General features: G+C 37.6%; 1 protein-coding gene and 1 long non-coding RNA gene across 5 annotated transcripts in view; one reads left to right on the forward strand and one right to left on the reverse strand.

Moving 5' to 3' along the window:
- The window catches only part of Phf20l1 (PHD finger protein 20 like 1), a 99,792-nt gene extending 81,246 nt beyond the window's left edge, over window positions 1-18,546 (forward strand). For all 4 annotated transcript variants that reach the window (XM_042699998.1, XM_042699997.1, XM_042699995.1 and 1 more), the window contains 7 exons: window positions 1,523-1,687; window positions 6,053-6,234; window positions 7,045-7,144; window positions 8,450-8,645; window positions 13,533-13,893; window positions 15,292-15,454; window positions 16,799-18,546. In XM_042699998.1, coding sequence (XP_042555932.1) covers window positions 1,523-1,687; window positions 6,053-6,234; window positions 7,045-7,144; window positions 8,450-8,645; window positions 13,533-13,893; window positions 15,292-15,454; window positions 16,799-16,941 — 1,310 coding nt within the window. In that variant the 3' untranslated portion in view covers window positions 16,942-18,546. The remainder of the gene's footprint in view (window positions 1-1,522; window positions 1,688-6,052; window positions 6,235-7,044; window positions 7,145-8,449; window positions 8,646-13,532; window positions 13,894-15,291; window positions 15,455-16,798) is intronic.
- Window positions 9,856-19,901, reverse strand: LOC122125367. Its single transcript, XR_006150756.1, has 3 exons — window positions 19,821-19,901; window positions 11,510-11,515; window positions 9,856-9,866 (listed from the first exon to the last, which is right to left on the reverse strand). It is a non-coding gene; the product is annotated as an uncharacterized LOC122125367 (long non-coding RNA).
- Between the last annotated feature and the right edge of the window lie 1,634 nt (window positions 19,902-21,535).

The following is a 21,535-nucleotide window of genomic DNA, read 5'->3' on the forward strand; positions in this document are numbered from 1 at the left end:
GACATACAAGGGGGAAACTTAAGATTTTCTTTATTAATAAGTTTTTGTGAAAATACCGTACAGAGAGGTTACAATTACACGAGCAAGGTAATGAGTACATTTCTTATCAAGCATTGTTGCCTCCTCCTTTGTTTCCCCTTACTTATCCCTGTCTATCCATAGCTACATTCTTACCTGAATGTAAGACTCTACTAAAATGAAGGGAAAGTATGCCTTTTTTCTTAAAATCCTGGCATTTCTCACTATCCAACCCTTGTATCATTACATTCACCAACCCTTTTTATTTTTTGTCAGTCATGGGGCTTGAACTCAGGGCCTGGACTCTGTCCCTGAGCTCTTCTGCTCAAGACTAGTGCTCTACCACTTTGAGACACAGCACCACTTCCAGTTTTCTGGCAGTTTCCTGCCTAGGCCTTGATCATCAGAACTTAGCCTCCTGAGTAGCTAGTATTACATGTGTGAGCTTACATTCTCCCAACCTTAGAAAGAAATCTCTCTTCTAAACTACTCTGTTTTCCTTATCTCCATCTACTGACTAGCTCCCTCTGAAACCTATTTGTGTTACCTAGTTCCTCAAGCAGAAATGTGGAGCTCCATCTCTGCTTTCTACATTAGGTCTGTAACGTTTTTGCATCTTCTATATCTTTCACTCCATTACCACCATTACATTGTAAGCCACCAGCATGTCTTACCTGGACCACTGCCATACCTCTGGCTTGTGTTCCATCTCTCCATGTACCTGTGTCCTCTGCTACACCATCCTACTACTGAGAGGCCTATTAGAAACATAACTGGACATTCTGCTCTCCCTTATATAACCTGTGAATTAAAAAAAATACTACATTAGGATAAAACTTTGAAGATTAAAATGTGAAAACTGTCATACTCGTACCTCACTGTGTTCTAGCAATCATGATTGTCAAGTGTGCAGTGTACTCTTGGGCTGTGGAATCTTCCCACATATCTAGAATCTCACCCTCTGCTGGCTTTCTTTTCCCTCATTGCAGCCTTCTTATATCTGTATGACTTATCCTAATCTGAGAACTTTGACAGTTATCTTTTCCCAGAACTAGTTCATTGCCTTCAAGGTGGTGGAGTGTTTTTGTTTTTTTTGCTGTAATTATCACTATAATAATCAGTGTGCTAGACATCAGAAGAACTTCTTCATGGGAAATTGAAAATAGAGGTTAATTCCATCTTGCAGATATTGCTACAGACCATAAATCATGATTTTACTGGAAGAAAAGGTAGAATCTGTTTGCATTTCTGCATATGAGTTTACTGTTAGAGTCTGCAGTCTCACCTGTGTCACCTTTGTGTACTATGTGGAATAACTGACTTCCCCAGTGTTCTGGCCAAGCCCTTTGTATCAGATCCATAATCTAGTTGGTAATGGATGAGAGAGTGTGGTTTTGGTGTGGTTGCTTTGTGTATCTTGAAATGTCACTTCCTCAGTTTTGTAGCAACTCCTCTTGATTACTTGAGACTTTACTAATATGTCTTTATGTATCTTATGTTACAGACTATTCAGACTATGAAGACAGTTCCCTAGAATTTTTGGAAAGGTGCTCTTCTCCACTAACTCGATCTTCTGGGAGTTCTCTGGCTCCACGAAGCATGTTTACGGAGAAAACTACAACTTATCAGTACCCAAGGGCCATTCTGTCCGTTGACCTTAGTGGTGAAAGTATGTGTAAACATGTAATGGTTAAAATGAAATTAAGATTCCTAAATGTGGAGCTGAAAATAAACCTATTTCACTGAATGACCACTCACATAAGACCCAGTTTACAAAGTTGTTACCTATTAGAAAAATCTCAATATTAAAAAATTTGAGCTACATTCTAATTTATGTAAAGTAAAAATTGGTTTGGTGGTGGGAAAAGATGTTATAAAATTAATATCAATACCCACTATAATTCCATTCTCCTATTTGTGTTTTTAATATATTCTTACATTTTTTCTCTACCAACTTATAAAGTACAATTGTTACCCACATTTCACAGATTAAACAGAGTTGTTAGGTTAAGTAGCCTATAGCTTCTTTATTATGAGAGTTAAGATTCACACTCCAAAGATAATACTTTCCTACCAATATTGTCATAATCTTAGAAATGTACTTTGAGCTGGTAGTTCACGCCTATAATTCTAGCTTACTCAGGTGGCTGAGATCTGAGGATTGAGGTTGGAAGCCAGCCTGGGCAGGAAAGTCCATGAAACTCTTTTCTCCAATAAACAACTCAGAAAAAGCCAGAAGTAGCACTGTGACTCAAGTAGTAGAGCACCAGCCTTGAGCACAAAGAAGCTCAGGGATAGTACCTAGGCCCTGAGTTCTAGACCCAAGACTGGCAAAAAAAGAAGAAAAGAAAATGTACTTTGAATTGCCACTCACAGATATTTATATAACAGATCTGGGATTATGGTCTGGTTAGTATGTAAATCAGACACAAGAATTACACACCTTTACAAAAACAAAAGACTGTGTCAGGCTGATAAGGGCCTAGAGTTGTAATCCATCAAATGGTTCTTGGGAGTCTAGCCATCAGGCTATATTGCAGTGGAAGGAATTAGGTACTCTTCCATTTCTCATACTGTGTACAATAGGAACAGAGATTCTCTCAGCTTTGAACACCGAGGAAAGCTTGAGAGCAGAACTCTAATGCAGTACAGACCAGAGTCAGGAAATGAGGAAGAAAGGACTAGGTGTTCATCTTTGGGAAAGCCCTAGGATCTTCCTGGGCTGGGCTTACTCTTTCTTTGCCCTTCTGAGTTCTTGCGATGGAAGATTATAGCTTCTGTTTTATTTTGCACTATTACTGCATGCTCTCTTCCAGGACTAACTCATCCCTGAGATCACTAAAGGGAAGAATTTTTCTTTACTGTGAAACACATTGCACTTTTGAAATTTAATTTTTTTTTGGGGGGGGGGGTCTGGTCGTGGGGCCTGAACTCTGGGCCTGGGTGCTGTCCCTCAGCTCTTCAGCTCAAGTCTAGCACTCTACCACTTGAGCCACAGCGCCACTTCCAGCTTTTTTCTTTTTGCTTATGTGGTGCTGAGAAATCAAACCCAGGGCCTCAGGCATGCAAGGCAAGTGCTCTACCACTGAGCCACCTTCCCAGCCCCTGAAATTTTAATTTTTGTAAGTTTGAGGTGAGGGGGGAAAAGATTAACAAAAAGTTTCTTGCTTCCCTCTGTTCTCTTTTTCTAAAAGACACTCCTCCCCACTTTTCCCCATTTGGCCACTGGTTCTTAATTGAACCAAGTGGTCTGTGTTATGGTTCCTTTAAAATACAGCAGTCCTGTGTCCTACCACAGAACACAATTAATTGACATTTCTGTGGAGATCTTGTCAAGATACAGCTTCTATGTGATTCTGTGGCATTGCTTTAAGAACATTCATAGTATTGGACTATATCTGGGCTAGCCACGGGGCTAGAGTAAGAATGCTTGAGACAGTGAAAAGAGTCATACATATACACCCTTGATTCTTTCTTGTCTTGGCTCTGCCCTTCTGACCAAGTGCTAGAGTAGGAGAAAGAAAAATGTTAGAAGGAAAAAAGTTAGCATGTATCAAACCAGCCAATGAACTCATCTAAGCACATTTCCTGTATCTTCCCTCAGAATTGCTTATTTCTAACATGTACCCAGGTGATGTCAAGGTTGTTGAATTGGAGAGTCAGTTTGAGAATGCTGGCTAGGAAATTGGTAATGATAGTTTAGGAGATAGGGCTAGAGGTTCAAAAGTACCAGTGTCCTTGTGATACCCAATTAGAGCCTTGTCCCTATAGTAAGAATATTCTTGATTTACTTTTCAGGTATAACTTTTAACCCAGTGACCAATTTTCTCAGCTCCCAAAACTTAGCCAGTGGTTGTGAATTATATGTGTGCTTATATTCTAAAATCTTATTTATACACTTAATTCCTTCCAGTGATATAGTTTTAATTAAGTCCAGCATTGTATATGACTGTCATTCACTTAATATCACATATATGTTGCAACAGTTTCTAAAACTGTTTATCTACTGCACACATTCACAGCTGTAATCCCATCTATTTGGGAGGTGGAAATTAATAGGATTATAGTTCAAGGCCAGCCTGCACAAAAATAAGACCCATTTCAAACAACAAATAAGTGTGATGCTTGATAATAGCTGTCCCAGATTTGTGGGAAATACAGGTTGGAGAATCATCATAGTCTGAGGCTAGCCTTGAGCAAAAACATGAGGCTATTTGGAAAACTACCTAAAGCAAAAGTTGCTTGAAAGTATGAATCAAATGGTAGAGTGCCTGCCTAACAAGTACAGAGCCCTGAGTTCAAGCCCCAGTATTGCCTAAAAAATAAAAAATGAATATTTTATCAATATTCTAATCTCTTTTATTTTTTTTTTTTGGATACAGTCGTGGGACCTGAACTCTGGGCCTGGACGTTGTCCCTCAGCTCTTCAGCTCAAGGCTAGCGCTCTACCACTTGAGCCACAGCACCACTTCCGGCTTTTTTCTTTTTGCTTATGTGGTGCTGAGGAATCGAACCCAGGGCCTCAGGCATGCAAGGCAAGAGCTCTACCACTGAGCCACCTTCCCAGCCCCTAATCTACTCTTTTAAAACATAAACTTGTATTAAGAAAATCCCAAGAGAAAATACTTGTTTTGAATTTAAGCCAGCAAGATTATTGATTGATGAAAATTTCAAAATAAATATAATATTTGGAATATTAGAAGAATTTTCTGTATACACGTGGTTTACTTCTGATTCTTTGACTATTTAAAGGCATTTTGTTACCATTATCTCATTTCTACTGCCTTTATCCAACATATCCTAAGACTTCAATGAGGATATTTTTCTTCAAAACATAAATTTTATTTATTTATTTTTTTATTTTTTGGGTCCGGTTGTGGGGCCTGAACTCTGGGCTTGGGCGCTGTCCCTCAGCTCTTCAGCTCAAGGCTAGCACTCTTCCACTTGAGCCACAGCGCCACTTCTGGCTTTTTTCTTTTTGCTTATGTGGTGCCGAGGAATGGAACCCAGGGCCTCTTGCATGCAAGGCAAGCGCTCTACCACTGAGCCACCTTCCCAGCCCCCAAAACATAAATTTTAATAAGTCAAAACTAAAGCATTGGAAAACACTGAGTCCTAGAAACTGATAGAAGGAATACTAAGAACTACTATGTTTTATTTTTGGTGGTGTAGGGGCTTGAGATTGTCTCAGTGTACTCTCAATGTACATCTACTGAAGGATTATGTCAGCTCTGTAGTCAATATTTAAAATATAAATAACAATCTTCTGTAGTTTAAATGATGCCAATTTATATCTAATCTGATTAAATCTAAAATCTTTGTCTCATCTTCCTTACCTCTTCCACTCATACTGTGGATGACTAAATATATGCCTACCCTCTTTCTGAGCACTTAGCATGCAGTTTATCAAAATTAAAGTGTTAAAAAAAAACTCCTTAGGGAACTCCTGGCCCTGGGATAAGAGTACTGATGAATTAAGAACAAACATTATGAGTCTGTTATATTTAAAAAGAATGAGGCTGTCACTTGGCTTTTATACTACCTGGCAGTGTTACTCATTCAACTTATGAATCTCCTATTGAAAATACTCAGTCAGTGCCTGGTGTATATGTTGTAGTGGTTTTTGCTCCTACTGGTGCTCTTCATATTATAGTAAGTATTATGTCCTAGGGAAGCTCTTTCACTTCTTTGAAGTTGTTAATCTCTGCAGCCAGAAAAGCGCTACTATTTGTGAATGATTGATCATAAGGAAAACATTTGTGAAAGTTTACAGGAAATACAGATTTTAATAGTTCCTAAAGCTAGCCATAATCTATGTAACTTAGTGTTCATTACAATGATGTATGCACTAGGATAGAAAAGAGAATTACCTAAGCCTCTGTTTGTTTCTCTGGAGACATAATGTATTAGCATCAGTCTTCACCCTATTAAAATGATTAATACCTTACAGTCACTCTTCATAGCTCCTCTCTTTCTGAAAAATGACATAAGAAATGGAAAACTGTACTGAGTGTCCTTTCCATGTATCTTCTAGACTTATCAGATATGGAGTTCCTAGATGATTCTTCAACAGAAAGTTTGCTTCTGAGTGGGGATGAGTACAATCAGGATTTTGATTCAACCAATTTTGAGGAATCTCAGGATGAAGATGATGCTCTTAATGAAATTGTACGATGTATTTGTGAAATGGATGAAGAGAATGGCTTCATGATCCAGGTAGTCCCAGATTATTTCAGTGCTCAGCAGGTGCATCTGATGCCCTCTCCTTTGTACTAGCCATCACATCAAAGCCACAGCTTTTAGATTGCTACAGGGTATTTAGATTGAGGCCTCCATAATGAAATTCTTAGACATAAAATGGGCCAACCTTTACTTGTAAGAGTGAAATCACAGTAGTCTTTCTCTTACTGATCTGATCCATGTTGTGCAACAATTTGTATGTAGTCACCCTCCAGTGAGCGGAAATTGAAGAAGTTGTTTTCTCAAAGAAGGGAAAACTTGTTGTAAGGGTTAACATCCTTCCCTCGTAGGAAAGGCATCTCTAGTAAAAAAAAAAAAAGGGGGGGGGGGGGGAAACTAACTTGTGTTTTGGAATGACACAGTGGAAGATTTGGAGATACTGGTTACAGGAATAAACAAAAGGTAATCTTGTTTGTTAGAGGTGTTCTTAGATAAGGGAACTGCAGATCTATAGTTTCAGCTAGCAAATATTTAAGAGGTCATTTCTATAGGCAACAGTTCAATGCTTTAAGAAAACATGATGATAAAGTGTTTTTAAGAGAATGGTGTTTTAAAAACAGTGGTTACCACAGAAACCAATAGAGGAGGGGAATTCTGGCATTTTATAACCTAAGTAATTTATTAAAGCATATCTTAAATCATGACTTGCTTTTGTTATTTGCATAGGAGTTGAACTGTCAGTGTCAAGAAAGCAAGCCAGCTAATTAGAAGGCAGGGCGTTGACCCTTGCTGGGGAGTGGGGACCCATTGCAGACAACACCGTATGTGTCTTCTGTTCTCTGGCAGTGTGAAGAGTGTCTGTGCTGGCAGCACAGCGTGTGCATGGGGCTGCTGGAGGAGAGCATTCCAGAGCAGTATATCTGCTACATCTGCCGAGACCCTCCAGGTAGGCCCTCTGCGCTGGGTTGTATATTTTGTATGTGCTGATAGCTGGTAATATTCAAGACCCACCACAGAAGGCAGTGCTACTTCTTGCTTAGTTATACTTCACTCTTTTTTTTTTACTACAAATACATTCTCACTGTTATAGTTTTATATTAATGACTTAAACAAACAAATATTCACTAAGCATTAATGTACCAACACAGTCACCTCTCATTATTGAAAGAGAAAATGTGGTTTTTTTCCTGTCAAAGAACTAGCTTTTGTCTATCTCTGTGTAGTAGTTTCAACTAAGCTTATTTATGGTGATTTGAATGGACTGGTAGTCTACACTTGTATTCTCCTGATACGATTTTAAAGAAGTTTCTGGTAGTGCTACATATCCAACTCACTTCAGATCAGTGATAATCATAGAATATCTTATGCTACTGGCACTGAAAGCTGTGTGCTGTGGGTCGAGGGGAAGCAGTAGTCATAGCTGACTGAGGTAGAACAAGATTATTGACTTCTGGTCTATTGTATCTTCTCCATGCCTAGAGAATCTTTAAGAAGCAAGTTTCTTATATATAATTTCTGCCAAAAAACAGAAAACAAGTTATTTCTAATAAAAGGCAAATTGATTGTATACCTATGAAAGAAAAACAAGAAAAAATAGAAGAAGGGAAGTTTCTGACCTACATGTAGACACTTGTTTCTTCAGCATATATTGTAGAAATATGCTATTCACTGTGCTTATTCGGTAAAAAATGTGGACACTCATCCAGTAGCATTTGTGGATACTTTTTATTTGCCCTCCATTGTGGAAAAGTGAATGATTCAAACGAACTATGCCCCATAGTAGGGACACAGACACAGAGCTTCTAATGGTAATAGGATCTAATTTGTGTTTCACACTGAGTCTGTTGGATGATAGAGGATCCTGTGAAATCATAGCCATGTAAATAAGGTTCCTATTTGCTCGACTCCATTTCATCTGAAGACATAGTACTTAAAGAAGAAACCCTGTAATTTTTGTTCAGCCTTTTTAGCATTTTAGAAGACAAGTGACTGATAAACTGAAAGCAAGAATCAGTTTCCTTTGCAGGTCTGTCTGCCTCTGACCATATCCTAAATGGAGCTGCTCCTGCTTAAGTAGGCTGACATATGGGACATGTGGAAGGATCCTTTTCTCAGCATTGCTCCAACATTGTCTTACTTTGGTTGTAAATGCACTCGTAGCTTCAAAACTTGCTTTACTCTCTGAGAAGCAGTGGAAGGGAGACCTGAACAAGTAGCATCCTTTGTGACTTTAATGTCAACTTCATTACAGGTCAGAGGTGGAGTGCAAAATACCGTTATGATAAGGACTGGTTGAATAATGGGAGAATGTGCGGGTTATCATTTTTAAAAGAAAATTACTCTCATCTCAATGCCAAAAAGATAGTTTCCACACATCATCTGCTTGCTGATGTGTATGGTGTGACAGAAGTGCTACACGGATTACAGCTGAAGATCGGAATTCTAAAGTAAGTGAAGGGCTGGGGAGGGCCATGTGTTCATACACATTTGGATAAAAATCAACTAGACATAAATATGAAAACAAAAATATTTAAAGTGACATTTGAAGACCTAGTGTTGATATTTCTACTTTTCAAAAGGGCAGATGAGTTAATTTTTAAATGACTAGGTTTGCCAGCATGTAGCCATTAGAATTTTTAAATGACTAGGTTTGCCAGCGTGTAGCCATTAGGTGAGCATGGTTAAAGATTGATAACACATCTACCAGTTTAGTTCTAGTCTTATATACTCACCAGGTACAGAAAATTAGGTGTAGTTGCTGTGGTGAGCCTGTGTCTTCTGTGATGAGGAAACAAGAGGGATTCTAGAAAAAGTGAATATTTTCTTTGTTAGGTAGATTCAATCCTGGGGTCCAATTGCATTTAGTCCCAAATACATTTCCCTTGAAGAAAATGTAAAGCAAGCCTTCTTTTACTACGATATCAAAATGTTACTCCAGGCTTTGCTTGTAATTCCTGATAATGCCTAACCATAATAACTTCTTGTTTATAATCCAGGCTACTTGGAGTGGATCCAGGTTTGAGGTCAGTTAGCCAAAAAGTTAGCAAGATTCAACAAACAAAGCCAGGCATGGTGGTTCAAATCCATAATTCTGGCTATGTGGGAAGCATTGAGATCTGAGGCCAACCCAGGCAAAAAGATACATTGCACTTTATGAGAAATAACCTAAAGCCTGAAGAGATGGAATTATAGATCAAGTTGTAGAGTATTTGCCTTGAAAATTTAAGACCCTAAATTCAAACCTCAGTACCAACAAAAATACAAATAAAAAAATGAAAAGTTCTTCACAAGATTTTCTTCCTTTGAACTCCCCCATCCTTTTCCCCTCCTGTCTGCTTTCCTGAGTCTCCACATTGTTCCCTTGAAGTTGTTGTCTCCCTCTCCTTTGTTCCCTCCTCCCAGAAGTACTGTCTCAGCCCTTCAATCCCCTGAGGCTCCAGTCTTTCGCTTTTCCAATATATTCTTTATTCAGTTGCCAGTACGATTTTAGTGAAAGATAGATATGAGATTGTTTCTTTTAGTATCATAGTCTTCCTGTTGTCTAGTGAACAAAGTCTGAGCTCTCTAGCATGCACTCTGTGTCCTATCTTAAGTATTTTGCTGCCACACCTTCCCTCCTAAACATTTTCCTCAAATGTCCAGCTATAGCAATGCATGAGGCATGCTTTCTTGTAAGACAGGATTTTACTCAAAGCCATGCATACACTTCCACTATTGGCTTAACTAGCAGATAAATTTGCATTGCCTCTTGCCCAACTAAATGTGACCTGGCTAGTTGGGAAGTTCTGTGCATACTGAGAGTGCACTCAGCTTTTTTATTGCCTGTCTCCTCCAGGTGAACCACAGATCTCTTCTAGCATTTTATCCCTAGTTTGCTATATAAGAGTAAGTACTTAAGAACTGGTTAAGTGAAATTTGTTTTCATTGTATAGATTTCTTTGTTAAAAGGCCATGTAAGCTGGGTACTCGTGGCTCACACCTATGATTCTAGTTACTCAGGAGAGATCTAAAGATGGTTCAAAGCTAGCCCAGGCAAAAATCGTCCTTCCAGTTAACCAAAGAGCCAGAAGTGGAGGCTTGGCTCAAGTGGTAGAACATTAACAATAGAAAAAAAAAATCAAAACAAAACGGGAGGGCCAGGTGCCAGTGGCTCACACCTTTAATCCTAGTTACTCAGGAGGCCGAGATAAAAGGATCACGACTGAAAGCCAGCCTGGGCAGAAAAGTCTGTGAAACTCTTTAAACTACTGAGAGAAAGCTGGAAGTGGCATTGTGGCTCAAGTGGTAGAATGTTAGCCTTGAGCATAAAGGGGCTCGGACAGTGCCCAGGCCTTGAGTTCAAGCCGTAGGATCAGCAAAACAAAAACAAAACAGAAAAAAACAACAACAGTGGAGGAGAAGGCAAGTTCCTGGGTTCAAATCCCAATACTGGTCAAAAAACAAAAACAAAATAGGCCATGTAAATGCTAAGACCTAAAGGAATGGCTTAATATATCAGTTCTTTTTTAAAAATGATTAAAACCCAATTTGTCTTCTTTGTAGTTATCAGTACGAGTTTCTCTGCATTTATTATTACACTAAGAATATTTTAGCTTCATCATTTCTGCCTGTGTGCCTACAGGCCTTCCTTATATTAATATTTCTAGTAGTAATAGGCATTATTATGGATCCTTCATGAAACTGGTGTTTTGTGGAGATTTGAATTAATCCTTACAATAATCAGTAAAAATAAACCTTGCTTTAAGGTAAATAGTTAAGCAGCTTCTGTCACCTATCCTTGCTCCTCAGAGGGAATAGCAATATTTACTTGCTGCATTATTAAAATCCATCTTTTTTGCTACCATTCCTTCTACTGATTGAGAATTTTAAATGAGCATTTTCTAGTTAATTATTAAATTATTAGAGATAGTGACTTAAATGGTAAAATGATGGCTTTGCATAAAAAAAGCCAAGCAAGTGCACAAAGCCCTGAGTTCAAGCTCCAGTATTAGCACAAAAAAGAAAAAATAATCTATTCGAGAGCCAGATGTGGTGGCATGCACATATAATCCTTGCACTAGAGATGGTGCAGCAGGAAGATCGTAATTTCAAGTCTGGTCTGAGCTATATATCAAGAGCTACATGTCCAAGTGCTGATGCTGATGCTGATGATAATAGTACAAGAGTGTAAAAGGGGACACAGTGGAAGAAGAATGAGGAAACAAGAGGCTATTGGAAGATAAAGAGGATAGAAATGTATTACACACACACACACACACACACACACACAAGCGCGCGCACGCGCGCGCGAAAATGACTTAATGAAAACCACCAAACACTGTTTGAAAAAGTGGAGGATGGATAGGACAAATGAACTGATCAAATGATCTTGCTCAAAATCACTAGACATCTGTGGAATCATCACAGTGGAACCTCATTGTACTGTTAATGTATGTTAATAAAGGTAGTTAATCTGGAACTGGGTGCCTGTGGCTCATGCCTGTAATAGTAGCTACTCAGGAGGCTGAGGTCTAAGGATCGTGGTTCAAAGCCAGCCTGGGCAGGAAAGTCCATGAGACTCTAATCTCCAATAAGCCACCAGAAAACCGGAAGTGGTACTGTGGCTCAAGTGGTAGAGTGCTCACCTTGAGCTAAAGAGTTCAAGGACAGTGCCCAGGCCAAGAGTTCAAGCCCTATGACCAACAACAACAACAACAAAAATTAATCTGGGGAAAAAAAGACTATGTCTCAAAAGCAAAATAAATAGAAATCTAAAAGATAATTTATAATTTCAGAAAAAATGCATGATTAGTACTAGAAGAAAAATAATTTGACTCAAATTTAGGCGGTACTAATATACAAACATTATTGAGCCTTTAGAAAGGTTTATGGGGATGTGAGGGCAATCTGGCTGCTACATCTGTCACCCCAGTGATCTCCAGAGTTGATTCGGCTGATCTGGCTGGCGAGGCCAGTGTCCCCTTCCTCCCTCACCACTCCATGTGCATCCCTCCCAAAGCTGAGTGCTCTGTCAAAGAGGACGACTGTCCCTCATAGAGGTGGACTGGTCTTTGCTCAGAGGTATACGAGTAGCTGTGCTCCCCTGCTAGAACCTCCAAACAAGCTCTCAAGAAAAGTTTATGCTTCTCAAATACCTTTATTCACTTAAGCTCTGATAGAGTCATGCTTTTTCACTTAGTTAAGAGTTGTCATGACTACTCAGTTAACTGCACAGTATTGTGCAGACTTGTTTAGTGAAGATGAGTTAAATAGACATTACCATAGACCCATGGTGAGGTGTGAATAGTATACCCCCTTTGGAAGCCAGTTATACAGTACAATTAGAAATACATGCTGCTCAGCAGTTCCAAATCTATAAATGTATTTGGGTACGTGCAAGCAGATATGCCTATCATTGGGCAATTGGTTAGCTAAATCAGATGGGTAAGTAATAAGTACCATTCGGCCACTTCAGTATAAGTAAGGGAAAGCTGTATGTACTTGGTGGTAAGGTGTCCCTAACATATACATATATATACCATATATGTATATTTACACACACACACACACACACATATATATGAAAGGGGCAGATTGTAGTAGTCCCAACTGTATAAGAAAGCATGGATGCTCATCTATTCAAAAGTAATTTTATGTATATACAAAATGTCTGGACTATCATACCTCATTAATGATTGCCATGCAGGAGGAGAGGTTTGATTTCTCTCTGTCTATACTTGGAATTTTTTTTTTTTTGTCAGTCGTGGGGCTTGAACTCTGGGCTTAGGCACTATCCCTGCACTCTTCAGCTCAAGGTGAGCGCGCTACCGCTTGAGCCACAACACCACTTCCAGTTTTCTAGCGGTTTATTGGAGATAAGAGTCTCACGGACTTTCCTGCCCCGGCTGGCTTTCAACTGTCATCTCAGATCTCAGCCTCCTGAGTAGCTAGGATTACAGGCGTGAGCCACAGGTGTCTGGCTTATACTTGGAATTCTTTTATCACAAGTTTTTGCTTTTTCATTGAGTAAATATCTTTAAATTGCACACGTAAATATTTTTGTAACATACAATATAAAATTTATAGAAAATATAAGTATGACATGACAACATTAATGATCAATAGAAGTATGTTCATTATTGCTCTTGTGAGTATTATTTCTTTAAAATTGAGAGAATCTGATTTTGGATGAAACACTGGAGTGAGTTAGCTTAAAGAAAATCTTTTCTCTTGTCATGGCTCCTAACCTCCTGCTAACTTGGACTTGAAATTTATTATGGTTTTAAGTTTGTACCATGTTTGTTTTGTTTTATTTATGTTTTCCTTTACTTCTCTTTCTTCACTTTTGTTTTAAGGAATAAACATCATCCTGACCTTCACCTGTGGGCTTGTTCTGGGAAGCGAAAGGACCAAGATCAAATAATAGCTGGAGTGGAGAAAAAAATCACAGTTCAAGACACAGCTAATGTAGAAGAAAAGAAACATGTACAAAACCATAAAGAGCCACCTCGTTTTCCCTTGAGAATGGAAGGAACTTACATAACAAGCGAGCACAGCTATCAAAAGCCACAAAGTTTTGGTCAGGACCACAAATCTCTTGTAGATCCTGGGAGCTCTGATGACGATGTTAGCAGTTTTGAAGAAGAGCAAGAATTCTACCTGGGAGCTACAAGACATTCCCAGTATTCAGCAAAAGAGCATGGAATGTCAGAAAAGGTAAAACAGGTTCATCTGGAACAACAGATGGAAAGTATATAATACTAAACTGCATGAAGCAGTACTTGTAAAAGACACATATTCTTTGTTCTGCTCGAAAATTCCATCCACTTAAACATTAGTTACACCTAATTCAGAATTGATATAATTTAAAAAAATGGTTACACTAATAAAAGTTTGAATTTTATGAGCATACTTAAATGCCTCTAAAAACTAATGAGGTACCTTGTATTCCAGATGAAAGTGTCTATGTGAAAGAATATGAAAATAAGTATGGTTATAATAATGCCTTTTTAATGTATTTTAGACAACATAACACTTTATCTTTTAAATAACAGCATATTTGTAAGTGCACATTAATTCCAGTATGTAAGAAGCTGAATTTCTTGTGCATATTGAATATCTGTAAATATTGTTTCCTATTTGTTGAGATTACCTTTGATAAGTTGTGTCTTTTATTTTCTATTGATTTTCAATTACCATGGCCACTTTAAAATTATTTTCCAAGTAATTGTTACAGGTAAGGATATAACAATTTGAAAAGCTGTTATGAAAGTTGTTTCAAATATTTGTTGTCAAATTAGTATACTTGCAAATGCAAGTTCTCTGTATGTGTGTAGCAGCGTGTGTGTGTGTGTGTGTGTGTGTGTGTGTGTGTGTGTGTGTGTGTGTGTGTGTGTGTGTGTGTGTGTGTGTGTGTGTGTTTTGTCAACTGTGGGGCTCTAACTCTGGGCCTGGGTGTTGTGCCTGAGCTGAAGTCTTCAGCTCAAGGATAGTACTCTACAACTTGAGCCACAGCACCATTTCCAGTTTTCTGTTGGTTCATCGTAGGTAAGAGTCTCACAGACGTTCCTCCCCAGGCTGTCTTTGAACTATGATCTTAGCCTCCTGAGTAGCTAGAATGACAGGCATAAGCTTGCACAGCTTGCACTCTTGAAGCTTTTAGACTACTTAGTTACTTTAGATACTTACCATATCTTCTTGATGTAACTACAAGAGTAAAGTCCACTCTTTTGTGAACTAGACTTTGTATTGGTATTCAACAGTTCTTTTGTTTTTCCATTACTTGGCCCTTACTTCATTAATGTTACCAGTTGAAATTACTTGAAGAAGGAAATGTTCCAAATTGGCCCATTAGAGCAAAATAGGATTATTGACTTAATTCATCAAGTATCATTGAAACACATAGGCTTTGTAGAGGGAGAAATGTACTTTAAAGGACCACTACATGTAATTTGATTATGTACCTGAACTTTTCTTTAAAGACATCCTTAGGAATCAAATTGTATTGCACAGATTATAGTGGGTAATGAGGTTTTTTAATGTACCTTTCCCTGTTGACATTGCTTTTCAACCAATTTAGTATGTTTTGTTTTTTCTACTGGTCTTGTGAAGAAGAACCCAACTTTAGGAAATAAGGCGTCTGTTTATAATGATAAAAGAGGCGCTGAAGACCCAGGAGACTCACATCTTCAGTGGCAGCTCAATCTCCTTACACACATAGAAAATGTGCAGAATGAAGTCACCAGCAGGATGGACCTCATAGAAAAAGAAATGGATGGTAATTTAACAAAGAACTAAGATGCATTTAATAGAGTATGTTCAATGCCATTGCAAAGAAGTTGTTTAAAACTAATTATATGATGAAAAGTACAGCTTCTCTCTATAACTACAGGGCCTTCCCTCTCCCTTTGCACTATATTAGCCCATATAGGGTCTTTTAGGCTCAAGGCAGAGTAATTGGGTATTATCTTAATGTTTATTTTTGTGAGATGGATATTTATTAAAAACTGCTTATCACCTGCCAAGCTCAATATGCAACATTTACTGAATATTTATAGTTTTATTGAGCCATTATCTCTCAGGAAATCAGCATAACAAGTATAAGCACATTTGACATATGAGGGAAAATATGGTGAACATATGGTTTTACTTTGGTTAGTATTGGGTACATGGAATTGAACAGCTTCCCGAGTTAAATAGCTAAGCCTTATGTTTGCATACAGATTTTCTAATGTATCATAATAGTATCATAAAAAATTACCATTACTTAGGAACTCAAAATTTAAGCAAGACAAATTTTATATCTGAGAAATCAGAATAAGCTGGGTTACTGGATTCACAACCCATGTTTCTTTTATTCATTTTGACTCTTGTGTTCTTACCTTCCTTCTCTATTGTTCTGGTAAGAGCATGGAACACCTCACCACTTCTCCAAGGTTGAACTCCTGCCTTCTTTATCCCCCATGATGGTAGTACACCCTTGCAGAAGCATGTTCCACTGGGGTTTTATCTTGGTTATAGAGTTATTTTACTGTCTGATGTAAATTTTTGAAGAAATAAAATACAGCCTGACTTGATTCCATATTTTCAAAGGAGACAGTAAAACTAGAATTTTAATGTACATACATTAAAAAAGTTATAGTGATGAAATAGTAAAGCTAAAAAGGTCAATAGAAATCACTACCTCTTTTGTGAAAAAGGAAGACTGGATAGAGATGATTTAAAATACATTAGTAGAAAGCTTGGGTCAGACACAAGGAGCTGTTGTTTATTATTCCAGGAAAAAGAATAGAAGGGGAAATTAAAAATGAAACTAATTTATATATAAAGGAAACATGGAGCTGATGATTTAGCCCAATTGTAGAGCACCTGTCCAGTGAGCACAGGGTTTCAGAATCAATTCCTAACATTGAAAAACAAATTGATAATGCCAGAGGGACTATGTTATATCACTGTGGAGTGGGTACAGACACCACTGAGCCTTACACAAAATGGCTTGAGTATATTCACCTTCTGAAGACAAAAGACATGAACTCTTAGTCACTATTCCAACCTGCTAATGACACCATTTTCTAACCATTCTTCCAGAAATTATTTAAATGTGCTCTTCTCTTTCTTTTAGTTCTGGAAAGCTGGCTTGATTTTACCGGGGAGTTGGAACCACCAGATCCTCTCGCAAGACTGCCCCAACTTAAACGTCACATAAAACAGCTCCTAATCGACATGGGCAAAGTACAGCAAATAGCAGCTCTTTGCTCTGTATGACAGTGGTGAACTTAGTAACAAGAGTATGGCTCTCCAGTCCAATCATTTTTATTATTCACATGATTACTAAGTGTGTACTTTAAAAAGCTTAGTGATGTTTGGTCATTTACTGATTTGTAATGTCAATAAGAAGGCACCTTGAAAGAAAAAGAGCAACTTTATCAAGTGAATATTAAAAATATAAGCAAGCTGCAAATGACAATGTTTTGTATGCCAAGGATCAGCGAAATAGAATTAGAAGGGGATCAAATTGGCAGGAATTTTGAATAGCTGCTTATATGAAATTGAAGATACCTGTACAAAGAAATATGGTGCGTTTATATAGTTTTTATAGAAAGATCCATATTTATAAACCAGCATTTGGCCAAAATTAAAATTAATGGAAATTTAAATTCTGGAGAGTTCTTCAAGGTTGCTCTAAGAACTGCCTTCTCAGCAGTTGAATCCAGCTGCACAGAATTTAGGTTATTTAAACTTCCATAGGATCATGAGTTGTTTCTTGGGTGATGAATGTATTTAATCAGTAAACTGACAGTTTAGAAGTCTCACTTTTGAGAAAAACAATTGTGGAATTCTTACTTCATTATGAATGTATTTAAAAAACAAGCACCAAATAATTGGAATTTACTGCAGGCACTAAGCTTATTAAAAACAAATTAGCTTGCAGAAAGATCCCATGTGCCAAATGTTGATGCTGCTGCTGGACAGAGGATTTAAATATTGTGGGCATTCTCACACCCCGAGTCTTACATAATACCATGAGTCCATCCGAAGCCTTTTTGTCACATATATCACATATATAGTTAAATGGCAGTGTTCAGGTTCAACATAACTTTTTGATCCTGGATATGCTTGGTGTTTGCCTTCAGAAAAAAAATATAAATAACCTCAGCTGGGATGAGGAGTGAAAAATATATCAAATAATTTGTGGCTGTGGATTTTTTTAACTGCTAGCTAGTAGTGGAATACTGGAAAAGGTTCATTTCAGAAGATGAATTTTATTTTTGAATAATACACATGCACTCAGACTTTTAGCTTTGATCGCAAATGAACAGATTTTCTGAAACCAAAGGCAACTAAGTTGCTGTCTTAGCTCTTGCTGGATTTTGAGCCTAGGTCCTACTGTCTGCCAGTCCTCACATGAGTTGTGTGTGCCCCCAGTGCTACATAAGCAGGTATGCGTAAGTGTGTATGCTTGTTTTAAACACTCAACATGTACATAACCAACACATATTTATATTACACATATCTAGTTTTATTACTATAGACTCTACAAATTGGTGGTTAACATGAAATGTTGCCTTTTAACAGACTTTTTAAAAATTAAAAATGTATGTACAGGTTTTGACATTTTTGAGATTGTTAAGAGGAGGCCATTTGATGACATATAACACTTGAATATTTTATGCCTCATTCTGTTTATCAGTTCTAGCAATCTGTAAATGCATTTCAGAACTGGTAGACAGAGAACTTGAATTTATCTTTGATAAGAATTCATGCCACTGTACATTCAGATATTATTTAAATTTGCAAACACACTGTTCTATATGTAAGGTACTGTATGTAAAATTTTATTAAAACTATTCCTCATATCCTAAAATTTCATCTTGCCTTTTTGCGGCCTTATGTTTTAATGTAAAGATTAAAAGAATGTGCAAAGAAGTCCAATTTTATTGCCTTTGAGATTCTCCAACTTGACAAATGTGCCAAAGATAACCATAAATATAATCCTATGTATTTACTTGTGATGTATTAACTTTGTCAAAAATTTATTGGTGAATGAAAAGCTTTAGCAGAGGTCATATTGTGGGTAGCTGCTTAAATTTTCATATTAAAATACAAAAATAGTGCCTATATTCCATGTGTGGAGTAAATTTGCCAATGTCTGCTTCATGACTGATACTATAATCTTTCATTTGTGTTGAAAATAATGTATTTGGACATTTAATTTGTGTCTTCATTTTTACAGAAATGGAGCAGTAACATCCCTCACCTGGGAATAGTGGTGGTGCCTAGATTCTTGTCAGGAAGTCAGAAGACCTTTGCATCCCATAGTACTCATCTCCCTCAGTTCTGGTGAACATGGTTAAAGAAATGCGCATTTGTTCTTGATGCCATCCTTAATTCAAAAGTCTGAAATCCTCCAAGGGCCAAAACTTTTGAGTGCTGAGAGGATAAGACCTCAAGTACAGGTTCATGGTCAAAATACAGGCTCATGAAGTTACCTCTACCCAGCATGTTCACATTGTATATGAATCATGTAAATTTAAATCTCATACTTATGTTATATAAAGCAAAGATTCTGACTCCCTCCTAAAATTGTCAAATCCCAAGTATTTCTGGTCCCAAGTATTTCCAATAAAGGATACTGAACTTGTGTTAATTGACTTAGTTAGCAACTAATAAATGGGACATCCCATTTATGAATTGTTAAAAGTTTTGTTCTGCTCCTATGTATGAATTGGAAATACAGTTTTTAAGTTGAGATCTTTAAAGTACCTACCGGTTTATCTATGTGTACATATCCATTTAACATAGCTCATATCAGTAACTAGAGCCTTTTAGCAACTGAAGGAATGAATAGGCTTTGAGATTGAGGTATCACATAGGATTTTTTTTCTTTTTAATTTAGAGGGTATTTCTTTAAAAGATGGCATTTTATTTGCTATTCATACAGAATAGAATTTGAGCCTAGATGGGGAGGGATCCCTCTCAGTATATCACTGATAAATACAATTTGTACTTTCTCATATTTGTTTGTGATTCTACTGACGTATACTATGGGAGTAACATACCTTGTTGTTAAAGGAATTTAGGTATTATAATTTCAGGTAAAGCCTCTTTCCTAACAGATACTCTTTCAAGTGTTCAAACTTCACATGTTCAAAATGAACCATCCTGTTTCCCCTCCAGCAAACAGAATCTCCTGCCAGTGACTCTTTGTTATCATCACGTCACCCTCCGAGCCCAGGCTTGATGTGTGCAGTCATTCCTCACATCCATTTTATCACCAGCTGTGGTGCCTCCTCAAGTACTGATTCTGGCTGCCTTACAACCCTTCTGGGAGCCACTGCTTTTCATAACACAACTCCATGGAAGTGTGAGGCATTCCTGTTCACCTCTGGTATTCTGTGTCTTCACTAAGTCTACATAATTATCACTGCCAGGACAGAAAATTAGCACTTACTGATTACCTGCTTTGTGCCTGCAGTAGCAAGATAGGTGAAAAGGCCCATTATTTTTATAATGAGGATGCTGAGATTTAGAAATACTTAGAAACACTGTGGATGAGACTTAAGTGGCAGCATCAGCATTTGACAGCATTTGAACCCTGTGCTTTTCAAAGTCATGGTTTTTTCTAGCATATGTGCTTTAGCTATTTCTATCATTTTAGTTTTCTGCAGTGGAAACTACAAATTCCTATTGCAAACCATATTTGGTCTGTGTAATATGGGTGTTATGCAGCTTACTTAGCCAGCTCTCAAATTCATGTAAACAGAACCTCACAAACAAGATGCTCCCTTGTTTGTGTCTACATATCCAGAAAATCTGATCTTCAATTTCCTTTCCAAGAGAAGGAATTTATTCGGGAGGTTGTTTCTTAATAGTGTCTTGGATTGTACCAGGATATGGGGGAACTATTATCAATGAATAGTGAATGAATGAATGAGTGTGTGTGTGTGTGCGTGTGTGTGTAAGTGTGTAGTATAATGGAGCAGGCATGAGCTTTGCAATCTGCCCTTGAATTTTTATTCTGGCAGTTTACTGGCACTGTTCTCCCTGAGCTTTTGTTTTTGTTTGTAAAATGGGAATAATACTTTAGAAACTTGTTTTGAGAAATAAATAAAATGCCTAGAAACTCTTGTTAAATAAACTGGAAATTCAATGAACTGAATGTCATCTGTTTACTAGTTATTAAGAAGGATGGGGTGGACAAAGAATAAGATTGGTCTGTTAGCTAATCAAAGTTTTCCAGTATGAATACAAGAACATAGCCAACCCAGGAAAGTAAGATGGATTTGTGATGGAAATGTTTGGGGAAACAGATAATATATATTAAAACAGTAATCTGTAAGTGATTTGTGAGCTTTCTAAAGAAGTATTGAGAAAATGCAATCCATTTCTGATACCTGTTTCCTTTGAATACTCTTTAAGGTAGAACTAGAGACAAGTCTTGAGTTTATTAGACAATCCAAGGCATTCAATGAAGGAGCAAAGGTAAGAAAGGAGAGGATTAAAAACTATAAATGTATCACGGAGATCATAGCTATGAGCACTGGGGCTTTCATTCTATCATTGGAAGTTTGTAATTTAAATAGTTGCAAAGGTTGTGGTTTCCAATTTACTCTGTATTACTGAATTAGGTTCGCTTCTTTGAGGCTTTTCTGTTCAAGGGAGAAAAAATTGTGTAGCTGTATGCCCTCTGTGCCCCCCCTTTCCAGAAATGCATGTACTGTCCTCCCAGTGGAATGAGTCACAATGACACAGACAAACGAAAGGGGCCTCACCTGGAAAGGAGGAAAAACAGATTTAGCTGGCAGGTTGTATATAAGGAAAAGTTTAAGGACACTATCACAGTTCTGTGAATGATCAA

This window comes from Dipodomys spectabilis, unplaced genomic scaffold (assembly GCF_019054845.1).
Source record: "Dipodomys spectabilis isolate Male_0828 unplaced genomic scaffold, ASM1905484v1 ptg000264l, whole genome shotgun sequence".
Lineage (NCBI taxonomy): Eukaryota > Metazoa > Chordata > Mammalia > Rodentia > Heteromyidae > Dipodomys > Dipodomys spectabilis.